At 38.9% G+C, this 14,087-nt stretch overlaps 2 protein-coding genes across 3 annotated transcripts in view; one reads left to right on the top strand and one right to left on the bottom strand.

Moving 5' to 3' along the window:
- Positions 1–374: 374 nt before the first annotated feature.
- GTPBP6 (GTP binding protein 6 (putative)) lies at positions 375–11,780 on the bottom strand. The gene is made up of 10 exons (XM_068182638.1): positions 11,391–11,780; positions 8,419–8,556; positions 7,922–7,992; positions 6,276–6,406; positions 5,503–5,573; positions 4,891–5,049; positions 3,332–3,540; positions 1,851–1,999; positions 1,387–1,539; positions 375–1,086 (listed from the first exon to the last, which is right to left on the bottom strand). The coding sequence occupies exons 1-10, from the start codon at positions 11,725–11,727 to the stop codon at positions 945–947; spliced, it is 1,560 nt and encodes a 519-aa protein (XP_068038739.1). The 5' UTR covers positions 11,728–11,780; the 3' UTR covers positions 375–944.
- LOC137469670 (cohesin subunit SA-2-like) overlaps positions 11,778–14,087 on the top strand; it is a 58,878-nt gene continuing 56,568 nt past the window's right edge. Inside the window, exons 1-2 of one of the 2 annotated variants that reach the window (XM_068182634.1) lie at positions 11,778–11,905; positions 12,023–12,191. In XM_068182634.1, the coding sequence (XP_068038735.1) occupies positions 12,148–12,191 (44 nt within the window). In that variant the 5' untranslated portion in view covers positions 11,778–11,905; positions 12,023–12,147. Of the gene's footprint in view, positions 11,906–11,944; positions 12,192–14,087 lie in introns of those variants that run through there. The other variant, XM_068182633.1, reaches the window with a different exon arrangement.

Below are 14,087 nucleotides of genomic sequence, written 5' to 3'. Positions count from 1 at the left end.
AACCAATTATTGTGTAAAGTTCACTATGCAACTTCATCCATATACCTCACTTTTTAGATGCACTTTACTTAGAAAAGCTAAATTCAGATGTCTGCTACTGTTTGCAGTTTTTCTGCCTATCTTTTGTGCCCTTGTATTCTCAATAAAACTTGATCGCTGTCTGTAATATGGAGTGAAATAGTTTGGTTGTCCTTTCTGTGATATTGTTTTATTGGTTCTTAGTAGTAATTAATAACTTAAGAAATGGATTTGTTGTGTTTTTTTCCTTTTGTTTTCATCTTTGAAAAGTTTTGCTGTACCTTAATTGTTCTCTCCAAGAACTGACATAGTAATATAGGTATTGTGGATAAATTACTGTAGGCAAAAAAGCTGTATGGGTTAAAGATGTTCACAGCTAACTTTATTTAATGCCTTAATTGATTTTTTTTTCTTCCCTGCAATAAGACATTGCAGTTATTTTATTTACATTCATGCATTCTGCTTGAACACATATTTATCTTCACTATTTATATACAACCAACAATATTTTCTTCACTAAGTTTCATTTTCCAAAAACCATCTGAAACACCTGAACTATAATAAATACTATTTTCTTCTGAAAAAGGCAATAAAAAGCTTTATTTATGTGATATAAGAAATTTGTTACTTTTCTGAAGGTTAAGTCAGATGCCATTCCATACATTTGAGGTTCACAGCTTATAGCCAGCAGTAGGTTTAACATAAAAAATTTAGTGCTGTCCTGGTACTTGCTGACAAAGTTAAGCTCAAAGCTCTTATTGTTTCCATACAGAAGTTTTCTGAAACAGCGTCCATTTCTAAAATGCGCCAAAAACGTCAAGTGGGGAAGAAAAATAAACTATTCAGCAGTGAGACTAACAGGTCATTCACTTCATTTCACATCCTCTTGAGGAGATCAGTTTCTTCTCCTAGAACAGGATGCAGTTTCATGACATGAAAATCTTACTGTTGGGAAAGAGGTTTTTGTATCTGCCAAAAGCAGAACTGCTGATTATCACCTTCACCCTGGCTCTGCCGTCTTCAGGCATGACCTCTACTTCCTGAACTGTTGCTTCTTTATAGAGCCAACTGTAAATGTAAAAGCATATTAGCATCTTAAAAGTATGACACGCTGCACAAAATGTGATCCTTGCTCTAGGTCAGAAGGTTCCTATCTAGGTAACACTTTAAAAGATTAAGTGCTTCGCTTCACTTCTCTAATGGGGCTATTTTTTGTCAATAGGTCACAAAACGTTGATAATTACCTCTGTAATTCTTAACAGAGGTAGCAGATTAAAATCAGTACGATATGATTTGAAAAGCTTCAGACATGAATGATTAAGTGTTTCACATTTCTCCAAGTCCTTCACATGATTTAAAATTATTTACCTTAGCTGAGGTCCCTCTAAGTTGATATTAACTGTTAGAATCTTCTTCCCTGTTGCTGTCAGTATTTTTTTCTCTATTTCTTGTTTCAGTTCTTCTAAACCATGCCCATGCAGAGCAGAAACAGCTAAAGCATTTTCTTCAGCAGGTTTATACCTGAAAGAAAATTAATTGCTAGCACATTTCTTCATGAAGATTAGGTTGTGAGAATATTCCAAGCACGGACAATTTAACTGAGTTACTTTGTACTGACACCTTCTACAGAGGCCACTTCTTGTATGACTCAAGTGATTTCTTTTGTAATTAAGAGATAATTAATTCTTTTTCATACCATAGTTACATATGTAAAAGACTGAGAAACACTATTAAGATACATTCTGAAGTGTGGGATCTCTTTTCTACACTAAGAATTAAAGAGAGTCCAGAACATAAGAAATGTTTAAGTACACTTAGCATCTCTTGCTTACCTTTCCATCAAATCCACTTTGTTATGAACTTCTACCATTGAGTCCAGTAAATGGCTAGGAAGGTTGAGATTCCTCAGAACTGACAGAACAGTTGCTTTCTGGAGGATGGTTTCTGGATGAGTAATATCCCTCACATGAACTATCAGATCCTAGCAAAGATCAATATACAACACCTGTTACCAGGCTGTAGAGACTATACCATTTTTGCATTGCTAATTTTTGTAAAATACTTTCCTATCCATTTGGTAATACACTGGCAGATTAGCACTGTAAAATTAACTACTAAAACAGTATTAAACTGTTTCTTAGACCATGATGGAAGAAAATCAGCAGCTTAGTCTTCCACCTCTAGTGAGTACAAATTGCGTCCCACAAACCTGAAGCAAATGTTGTCAGTCAAGCTAGTTACAGAACCAGATTTCAAATAATAACTGATACATTTTTTTCAAAGTCCAGGCTTTGAAACAATAAGGCTTCAAAACCACCGGAGATTAAAAGAGCAATCTCTAAAAAAAAAAAAAAAAACTTTCAGAAGAATAATGGCTGCAAAACTGTTTCAAAAACAGAGGGGAAAAAAACCTCCATTTAACTTGTAACTCTGTTTTTACATTCAAAATACAGAATATTATTCTTATGCTTAGCTCCCAGGATGCTGTTACTGATGCTTCACTAAAAAGCTTTATACAAAATTTACCAGTTTCAAGTATATATAAGTTTGCCATGATAAAAACCAAGCAACCAAACTCAACATTTGCATTCAGATTGTTTCATCATCTTTGCTTAAGACATTGCTTTAAACTTTTGAAAAATAATTAGAAGTTAGTGACAAACAGGATGGTTTCAGCCAGCTTTTGAAAGCCCTGCTATTACATGGTTAAGTCTAATCTTTAGCAGCATTTTGGTATCTAGCTACTACTGAATTTCATTACCTTTCATAATACAGGGTTTTTGTTTAAATGTCTGTGTGTATGTATGCAGCTTTACACTTTGTTATAGCACAAGAAAACAACTTTAATGAGAAAATAATTGCTAAAGTACATTTATATTTATTACATGCTGCCTGCATCACATCACAATCACCCACTTTTAGTTCTACAGGAAACCTTAAGTTAAAACCAGGTAATTTCAGATGCTTTATTTCATTTTTAACCCCCAGGAAAGCTAGCCTTGACTCACTTGGATGCACTGTTCAGATATTTTATCAGAAAAATCTCGTTTATCTGGTTTAGGTATCATGGAGATGGACACATATACTCCAAATAATCTCTTTCTGAAATCCCTTCATAGCTGTATGTTCTGCATAAATAAAGTATCAGAAAATTAGTTTAAGATATTTACATCATTATTTCAGGAGCATACTATAGGCAGCCAGATACTTAGCTAAGAACAGCATGCCAATTAACTTCCCCTGTTTTGAAGAGATGAGGATTACCTAAATGCAAATTAATTTGATTTCTCAATTTTTGTAGTTGACTACTTACTGAGTAAGCCACTTCTTCTAGCGTAGCTGAAAATGACTCAACCAGATTATGTGGCAGATCAGTCAGAAACCCAATGGTGTCAACATAAATAACTGCCATATGTGAGGGCAGATAGCCAGCATGGGCTGTAATATCCAGAGTGGCAAACAGCTGATCCCTGGGTTGAAGTCCTGCTTCCCCAGTCAAGGCTTTGATCAAAGTAGTTTTTCCTAATTAAATAAAAAAGGACAACATTTTAATGGCTTGTTCCAAGTACAATTTAATTTGCAAGGGTCAGGTGAAACGTATGATGTAACATATATTTTTACTTCTATTTGAGTTGTTTAACTGTATCTTGTGATCAGTTACCTACATGATGTTAGGAAATCCAAAGACAATGTTACATTTTATAATTTGGAGTTGGGTTTAAGGTCAGGTATGTAATCACATGCTGGTATCTACAGCTGTTTTGTGAAATCACAAGATGATCAAAGACTCATTTGACCTGCAAAGGGACCTACCTACATCTCTCACCTTTAAGACTCTCTGAAGAGCACTGCCATGGCAGCATTAGGAAGCATGCACTTACACACTCCTCAGTGCTTCTGTTGTCAAATGAAATAATTTACTTGCTAAATAAAAAAAAAAAATAAAGAGAAGTGCTAATAATACATACCTTATTAGGCTGGGGCCTTTATTGGGCATTTCCTCACAAACATAATACTACAGACATTTATTTGACTCAATGAATATTTCACATAATTAGTCGTTAAAGTGCTCAGTATATAGTCTAATTAAAGTATTTCAATTATGTGTATGCCAAACTGTTTTATATCTATATCTATCTTCAGTTGGAAAAGTGTGGAAATATGGCATTTAAGAAAAACATACAATATAATCCAAATCTTTGAGTGCACAAGTCATAACAAAATTAGTGCAAGACAGGTTTGTTTTTTTAAAGAGGTTGAATAAGAAAATGAAATTGTATTAAGATAATCCAACCTGAAAAAAGTGTCTAGTCCAAAGTCTATTTATGCCTTGAGTAAGAATTCACTTGTGTAAGCTAAAAAACCAAACCAAACCAAAAAAAAGCAGGAAAAAACCCTTTAGTTTTATTTAGATTCTCCTAGGAACACATCTCAGAGTGCTACACATAATCCATGAAAAGCTACAGTGTTCCTTAAGCAGATTTCTCAGATCAATAGCCAAGTCTTAATTGTCTTCCTATGCCTCAAGTCTTCATGGTGATCTCAACACCCATGTAATTTTCTGTACTCATTCTGATCAAGTAGTAGAGATTCATATAAAGGGACATTAAGGGACCTTGTATATAAAATCTTTTTGGCACAATAGGTGCTAGGCGTTTCTCCAAAACATGTCTTGGAGACTGAAAAAAACAAGCAGCTTAATTTGCTTTCCTAACTACATCCTAACTGACAAATATTCATTACACAATTAAAAAAAAACTAATTAAAATACGAAGCCTGTACACACACAAATGAGAATCTGGCTAGAGTTTCTAATTAAAAATTAGACAATATATGCTCTTTTGTGTTATGATTTCAGGAGGTTTTGCTTACCACAGTTGGTATAGCCCATTACTGAGACCATCGGGAACTCGCATTTTCTGCGCTGAGCTCTAAGTAAAGTTCTTTTTCTCCTTAGTTTCTCCAGGGCATTCCTAATTTTAAGTTCCCTTTCTTTTAAGACACGATTCTGTGTTTCTAGAAATGTTTCACCTGAAAAATACAAATGAGTAATTGGCAGAATAATTTACAAGAGAAAGTGTAAAGCAAGTGATGTATTTGGAAATCAAGTGAGTTAGCACTAGGGCTTGTGAAGTTAAAAAATAAATCACTAAACCTACGTATTCTTGCCTAAAAAATTGAATAAGTAATTATAAAACATATGCTAACCACTCTAAAATATCCATGTACACTTATGAAAAATCCCTGGTGCAAGGAAATAGTTTATACTTCACCACTTACTGACCAAAAAACTTGACCAGTACAGACCCAAACCTTATCTTTTAACTTACTTTCCAATAGATTTTTGTACATTTCTTTAATTAGATGCAGAACACTGTTTTTTCCTCCTGACCTCCTCCAAATAAAATAAGATGCAACTAAATTTGTTTAAAAGCTATGGAGAAAAAAAAAATCTTCTAAATCATGAGAATATTTAGACTTTACCTGAGCCCATGATGTATCTTGAACCACCTCTCTGCTGATCTCGCTGAGACAGCTCATTTTTCAGATTTGACCTGGCAGCAGAGTAACAGCTAATTAGAAGCAATTTTTTAAATCCAGTTATACCAAAATACCTAAACACTGTGAAGCAGTAGTGTTATTCTCATAGCATATATAAAACCACTAAATGATTGAGTTGTAAATAAAACCTGCTCATGACAGGAAGTCTGGAGAAAAAAACCCAGATTTTTCTGGCTCAACTGTAGCTTGAAAAAGCATACAACTCTCTTGTTAAATTAATAATTGCTATTCTGAAATTTCAGAGAGCCAAATATACCTCAAAAACATCCACATAACTCACACCAACTGCCATGTACACATTTCCATGCCACAGAATGCAGAAATATGGAAAATTTAAATACAAATTAATCTTCCTTGTTTATAGTTTTCCTTATTAAACTCAACAATTTTATATATGGGATATGCATATCAAATTCCTACATATTCTTGCAATCCACCTTGTGCCTTAGAAAAAAACGGGACCTTTTCATGAAAAATACATTTTGTAAGATTATTGAACACATTCTGGTTTTGCCTGTCAGCACTGCAGAAGCTTAAAATAATGGCATTATTGTAAATAATTCTGTGCTCTAATCAATCATTGAACACCCTACATATTTTTTCTTTACAGTAAATATTGCTGGGTTATGTTACTGTAAAGAAACAGTCACTAAAACATGTAGATAGGAGTATGTGATTTACACAGCCCGAGGTACCTGAGAAGTGGAATTTCAGCCAGTGCTACCTGCAGTTTTGCTTCTTTCGTCCGGGCATTACAGCGAAAAATGTGAAGCACCACAGTGTATCTGTCAAAGACTGGCACGCCCCAGGCTCCTTCTAGTTCTTTCTTTAGCCATGTAAGACAAAATAATCGAGATGTCTTCTGTCCCCCACACTATCACTAAATCAATTCCTACACAGCAAGTACAGTCAATTAGCTGATGGACACTTGAACTCAGAGGATCTCAGGATTCCACTGCAATGGATGGGCAATCATTATGAGCATGCAAAGTCAAAATCTGGTTGACCAGAAAGAGAGGAGTTAAAGAGAGTTTAGAGAGTTGAACTTTATGTCTAGACCCATCAAATTCAGTGAGAATCCTTCCACTGCCCTTTATGGATTCTTGCAACAAGTCTTACAGCATATCTCAGAATCAAGAATGTCAGTAGTTAAATCCTTGTAAAAGAATAATTATGAAATATTGGAATGGGAAAGACTAGGGATAGCATAGGAAAAGAAAAAAAGATTACTAAAACTTGCAGACAAATAGAGAGGAATGCAGCAAAATTATTTAATAGCAAGCTTTTAATGAAACACTTAATAAACCCCAAAGCAACCCAAGCCCCTCATCCTTGCTCTAATTCAGCAAAAGACACTTAAAATATGCAGTAGTTCCCTTATGCCATCTCTAAAATCCAGAATGCTTGTCAAATACTTTCTTGAATCAACCCTGTTTAATTGCTATTAAGAGCTGTATTTGTGAAAAGAAAACAATTTTTAGCAAATCTAGTACTAAAAGAAGAACTCATACTATAAAATAGTTTTCCTAAAAACTATGAAATTGAAATGAAACATTTTCAACTTCCCTTTCATCAACAAATGGAAGCACTTGAACAACCATCTGTTAAGATATTTGTCATCTCTTAATTTTATAATCAGAGAAAGCATTCAAAACTACCAGGAAAGCATTAACGTTTGCTTGCAGAGTTTGCATACACTTCACACCTCACACGATGCTGCACATAATAAAAACCCAAAAAAGTTTTTATTTCAGTTTGTCCAACAATACCCGTAGTTCATGTACCAGTTGCTTACAGTGTTAAAATACTGGAGTATTCTGCACCCCTCAAAGCTTCTTTTTAAGAGTTAGGAATGAAAGTTTAAGTATTTGAAACATTCAACTAATAAGCTTGCTCTGAATTTACACCTCATATTCAAAATACAATTCAGCATCCACAGCACAGGGAAAAAATATGCTATCCATTATAAATATAGAAACTTGAACACATAGCTAATCCAAAATATTGACATTCTTCATAACAAAAGCTGTGTTAACACCATCATTTTGTAAAAAACACCCTGAGTAATGTTTTCAACATTTTAAATAGGGCCAGTGTCAAATGTGGGAGCAGAGTCTATAATAAATTATAGTAAGCTGCTAGAAAATTTCATGCACAAGCTGGAAACATATATCAACTGGACAAATGCAATAGGTATTAAGATTCTTTTCAATAAAACTCAGTCCTTGTGCTTCATATATTAACATGTGCAAATACAGAATTTTAAGTGACCACTTCTAACATCAATAGCTTTCAAACAATACTGATGCAAAGAATATGATTTGCTATTATATTTAATTACCTTTGTTAGTGAAGATATTCTTTCCACATTCAAGAAGACAGCTGTCACACGGGGCATTTTTTTAATCTTTTCTAAAAGATGGATAATGATTGCAAAATACAGTGTTAAATGTCAACTCTCTTTTTAAAATGCCCAGACTATAAACCATTTTGCACTGAGCAGAGCGCTCATAAAACATCAAATGACACCATATTCTTTGTTCATAGAGCAGTTGTAATTGCTAATTTAGTACTGTGCCAAGAGCAGCATCAGTTTCACTTATGTCAATCATGTAAGTTTACGGACTAAGTTACCTCACACATTTTCAGTGACCAGGGGTTACGTCTATTCTGAATTGCTTTTGTAACCTTAATAATTCTTTCAAGTTTGCCTGCAAACCTGCATGATGGATAAACAAAATTCTCCCTCTCTTCAGCTTTCATACCTATCCCTGAACTTTATGGCTGCAAAAGTCTTCCATTTTGAGTGATGCAGTGCTGAAAGATCTCAGTCCTTACCTGTCAAAAGCTGAAAGTTTCCTTTGCCAAAAACAAACTTCTTCTTGGGAGTTTTTGTAGGAATAATTATTTTATCTAAAACTGTCCAGTTCTGAAGAGTATCTACAAGAGCAACGGCTTCAGCAATCTGCAATTCAGCTTCAGAAACAATAACAGAAAAAAGAATTAAATACTACAATGTACTATCATGTCTTCTCAGATAGCAAATAACTACAGTACATGCATGAATATGGAAAGACTATGCTACACTGAAATTCTTTTAATCTCTAGCACAAGGAGCAAAGTGTCTTACCTCTAATCAGAGTAACTGAACAGTTTGATGCAATTTCATCACACAAAGCATCTTTCCGGCAGTATAAATTATTTCTGTGGTTGTTGGCTTAGGAGAATTTTTGATTGTATTGTCAGCTTGTTTCCTCAGTAAGTGAAATGAATAACCAGTTGGAAAATCTATTATTTCAGATGAGCATAAAGCTACACAATTAACACTTGCTACAACACGGTGTTTTGCAGCAATAATTTGGGAATTACTAATACAGCCATATCCTGCTGTAACTTCACAGCCACTTATTCTTAAAGGACCTAAACTGGTTTGTGACTCGCTAAAACCAGCAGATTTGAATCCTGTATTCTGGTTCATCAATTACTTTTGAGTTTTTAACATCTACATCGCAAAGCAATGATTTTTGAGGACTTTGTGAAATCACAAAGACTACACAAGAGTATCAAATCAGCAATTCTAGTATTGCCAAACTTTTCCTCTTCAGAACAAATTTGTAAAGTGTCTCTAGACAGCAAAACATAATTTATATACTAAATAGATGAAATTGGTCCAAAAGATAACATATTTTTAAAGATAATCATGATCTACTCTTTCCTCATATTGTTCATGGTTTTTTGTAAAATACACAGATGTTCTGTTGTATCTGTGATGCTTCAAAAATCATTCCAAAACATTTGTTCAGACTACAGGCTCTTCATCTGGAGGGCCTAAATAAATGGAAAGGGACCATTGCTATTCTTCTGTATGTTTGGACAGAAAGGTGCCTTCTTATTTTACCTACTTTTCAGTTGTAAAATTATGTCACGTCAATTCTGAAAAGGTTAAACACTTTACTCTGCAATGTGACAATTTGTTGGAAATAGCAGCGATAATAAAACTAAACAAGACTTAGGTTCATCACATAACAAATTGGAATAAAAGAATAAGTACATACAAACTGTCTCCTCCCATCCAGAAGAACATGGACAGGCTCAAGAAATGGGCCCATGGAAAACTAAGGAAAACATGGATCAACGAGGGCAAGGTCCTGCACCTGGGTCAGGGCAATGCCCTAGGACATCGATACAGGCTGGGGGATGGACAGATCACAGCAGCCCTGCTGAGAAGGACTCAGGGGTGTTGGTGGACGAGAAGCTGGACATGACCCAGAACTGTGTGTTTGCAGCCCAGAGAGCCAAACGTGTCCTGGGCTGCATCCAAAGCAATGCGGCCAGCAGGGCGAGGGAGGGGATTCTGCCCCTCTGCTCTGCTCTGGCGTGACCCCACCAGCAGCGCTGCATCCAGCTCTGGGGTCCCCAGCACAAAGTAGTCATGGACCTGTTGGAGCAGGTCCAGAGGAGTGTCACAAATATGATCAGACAGGTAGAACCTCTCCCTGTGAGAAAAGTCTGGGAGAGTTGGTGTTGTCCAGCTTGGAGAAGGCTCCTGGGAAGGCCTTTTTACAGCCTTTTAGTATGTAAAAGGGGCTTATAAGAAAGATGGGGACAGACTTTTTAGCAGGACCTGTTGCAATAAAATGGGGCAGTGGTTTTAAACCGAGAGATTTGATTTAGATTTGATATAAAGAAGTTTTTTACAATGAGAGTGGTGAAACACTAGAACAGATTGCCCAGAGAGGTGGAGGTCCTGTAAACATTCCCTGTGAACATTCACAGCCAGATTAGACAGAGCTCTGAACAAGCTCGTCCAGTGCAAGACATCCTGGATCACTGCAGGGGGTCAGACTGGATGACCTTCAAAAGTTCCCTCCAAGCCAAACCGTTCTATGATTCTATTCATGAAAAGCCAACTTACCAAGTTACCAAAACCAACTTACCAACTTACCAAGTTACCAAAAAGCCAAAGATGCTTTAATCCTTTACACTGCAACCTTCTAATTAGGTGTTCAAAGAGAAGCATCAAGTTCACAATGTATCTTAATTGTGTGTGATTAATGCTTATACATTAGCTAGTTACAATGATTTCTGAGAGAAAGCGAGTAGTAGTCCTACAAAAAGGTCCTTACAGAGGAATTACTGGTGCATCGCTAAGTAGCTGCACAAAAGAACTGAAGTCCCCGAGAGGATTTATAGAAGACTTCATCTTCACTGCTGCACTCTCTTCTCTGGACAGGAGGGTATTGCTGCTCTCCAGCCAACTTCTGGGCAACCCTAAGGCCAAAGGACTCCAGCCCACCTGGGCAGGCAGCGCGGCTGAGGGCAATCAACACCGTGCTATTTAATAAGGGGACACCCGCCTGCCTCCCTGACCAACCTGCACTGAGGCGTTCTGCCGTCCAAAATACAGTCAGCACGGTTTGCAAGTCAAAGCGCAGACCTGCCAGCACTCACTAACAGCTCCTTGTCTTTTAAAAAACGGTCAAAGACGGAAAGAACGACCGAGACCTTCCATCCAAGCTGGTGCTTGGCAAGCTGCACGTCGCGGTGTCAGGGCTGTATCAGCGCGCTCGCTTCACAGAAGCGGCACAGGCCCACATCAGCTGGGTTGGAAAAGACCTGTGGGATCATCGAGTCCAACCTGTGACCGGCCACCACCACGTCAGCGGCCCACGGCATTCAGGGCTACTACCAGACTTTTCTTCCACACGTCCAGGAACGGTGGCTCCAGCACCTCCCGAGGCGGCGCGTTCCGAACCCCCTGGATGTACAATAGCTCCCCGGGACCCCGCCCGCCCCCCGCAGCCCCGCACCCGTGGTGAGCGGCGACTTCTGCGGGCCCCACTTGACCGCGGGGTGCACGATGGCAACGCGCTGGGCGCCGGGCCCTGGGGCCAGCGGAGACGGGCCCAGCAGCTCCTCCAGGGCTGCCTCCTCCTCCTCCTCCTCTTCTTCTTCCTCGCCGCCAGCGCCCGCCGCCCCGTTCCGCGGCGCTCCGCCCCCCGAGCCCGGCGGGCGCAGCGGGGCGCGGAGCGGGGCGGCGGCGCTGAGCGGGCGGGCGGGCAGCGGGCGGCACCGGGGCGCGCCCAGGGCCGCCGCCGCCCGCCGGCAGCGCAGCAGCAGCGACCACGAGAGGCGGCCGGGCCCCATCAGCACCGCCGGGCCCGGGCCGCTGGGCAGGGTCCGTCCCCGGCTGCGTCTTTCCGGCCGCCGCGGAAGCGCCGCCGCCGCCCCTGTGACAGCGCTCCGCCCCCGCCGGGCCCCGCGGCCGCCGTGATTGACGCCAGGCCCGGGCCGGCCGCGCCCGGGAGGGACTGCGGGGTTGTCGGTAGGTTTAATTTCTTTCTGTTTCATCCTCTTCTGTGGCCGCGGTGGGGATGGAGGGGGGACTGTTTCTGCCCTGGTTTGCCTGGAATTAAGTCTCTTTGTGTGCCTTTCTTGACAGTTTTCGGCCTCTGCTCCGCCCGCAAAAGCCGAAGGGTTGTTAAGTTTTTAACACTCTCGATTTCGGTGAAGTTTCCTCAGAAGGTCGTGACAGCTTGTTTGTGCTGCTGAAATAATGTAGCGGAAATGATAGCCGAGCCCAACGCAGCCAGTAACCTTCCCAGCCAAAAGTAAGACCTGGCACAGGTTGCCTGTAAAATCTATGGGCAAATTCGGGTGCTGTCCCTTGGGTTGGTGCCGTGCAGATACCGTGGCAGTCTGTAGTGTGTCATCTTGGGGAGAAAGGGGAAAAAAAGGGGTTTGCTCTGCATTGTTACGAATATCTTCATTTTATTTCGTTTCATGTACTATTTACCGTCTTCTTAATGGAGTATCTTATGCTGTTTGACAGGGACCTTGGCTTTGCAAGCTTTTCTGTGCCTTATTCACCACATTGCACCTTACAAAAAAAAAAAAAAGGGGCAGATTCATTGTCAGTGCATGTGTTCCCTTTATTGGAGAATTTAGGGATGCTGAGGGAGAAGAGTGCTAAGTAATCTGCAAGCTCCCTGTTGGCGTTGATGGGGGCATTGCTTCTATATATTTTGTATAGCTTTTATCAGGGATCCATCATGTCTTTTTCCTTTTATAATGTATTTGTTAGTCATCTATTGAGATGAGATAAAGTATTCATATAATTGTTTACACAATGGCAACTAGAAGTTCTACTAGAATAAATATAAATAAAATGTAAAGTGAAAACATTTGTGTATTTTTTGTTTGGTTTCAAAGAGTGTAACTTCTTAGGTGTCCACTGTTGTGTGCTTTGAACTCATTGCAGCCTAGTCTTTTCTGATCCTGTCACATTCTGGGCCTGTTTGCTCCATGTGTTTTGCTTCATTATGCTCTAATGAAAGCTGAGAATTGTAGCCCATGATGACATGAATAACTTCCCATATATTCCAGTATGTTTCATCTGAAACCAGCCTTTTACCTTCAGAAGTGTTAGGCAGGCACATGGCAATTGCTTAGTGGAGCTTCTTGTGTTGCTTCTAAAAGATGAACCAGTTGTTTTGAAATTTATAGTTTTAAAAATTTGCAGGTAGGATTCTTTCAGTAGCATAGATTAATTGTTCCTTTTACATAGCAAAAGGAATATATTGCCTCCTTGGTAAAGAGGTACTTTTCTTTTCAAGTGTGAGTCACCAAATCTCTTCTAAATGTTTATTAGGATAAGAAAACTGAATTCAGACGTTATCACAGTAGTATTGTGTCTGAGGATTAGATGTGGAACTTGGCTTCCTTCGTACTTCAGGTCTTTTATCAGTAATACTTCAAGTGCTGGTGAAAGGATAATACTGTGGTAGGAACATAAGGTAAAAATGAGTCTCTGAACCATACTTAACAGGGTATAAAGGTGGAAATAGAAATGGCATTCTGCTTATGCTTTCTTACTGGTTGCTGATGGAAGCAGCTAAATGGCTGGGAGCTGTTTCTTCCACTGCATGAAGCAGTGAATGTATACATGCAGAAGTGCTCAACATGGTGCAGAATAACGAAGGGAGGAAAAAAAAACCACAGCAAGTTCAAAATTTGTCACCCTACCATTGTACTCCTATGGTTGAGGAGATGTTAAATGGAGATCTGTATAGGGATTGCTGCAGAAGTGACCCCCGTGTCTTCCCCAGCTAGGTACAGTAATATCTATGTTGTGCTTAAGAAGATATGAGGATGTCTTAATTCTTTTAATAGTTTCTTCAACGGAAATGTAGTTGTGCAAATGAAAGTTCCATTTGAATATCCCATCTAATTGCTCAGTGGTTTCATGGGGTTCAGTTTCTAGGTGCTGGTCTAGTTTCTGCAAATGTTTGTACCTGCTTTATGAATAGCCTCACTGGAAGCTTCAGTATTAAAGGCTACCAAAAAAAAAAAAAAAGTGAAACAGTTCAGAAACTAAATCTTATTAGTATTTAGTGCTTAGTTAAATTTGGTAAATGCTTAAGGTAGATGTTTAGTTGCATGTGTAACAGGTACTCTTAACAGGTTTCACCCCAGATATGTTTTATTTGGCTCAGCAGCATGATGGA

Source organism: Anomalospiza imberbis, chromosome 2 (assembly GCF_031753505.1).
Source record: "Anomalospiza imberbis isolate Cuckoo-Finch-1a 21T00152 chromosome 2, ASM3175350v1, whole genome shotgun sequence".
Taxonomy (NCBI): Eukaryota; Metazoa; Chordata; class Aves; order Passeriformes; family Viduidae; genus Anomalospiza; species Anomalospiza imberbis.
This window is presented reverse-complemented; position numbering and strand designations above follow the sequence as displayed.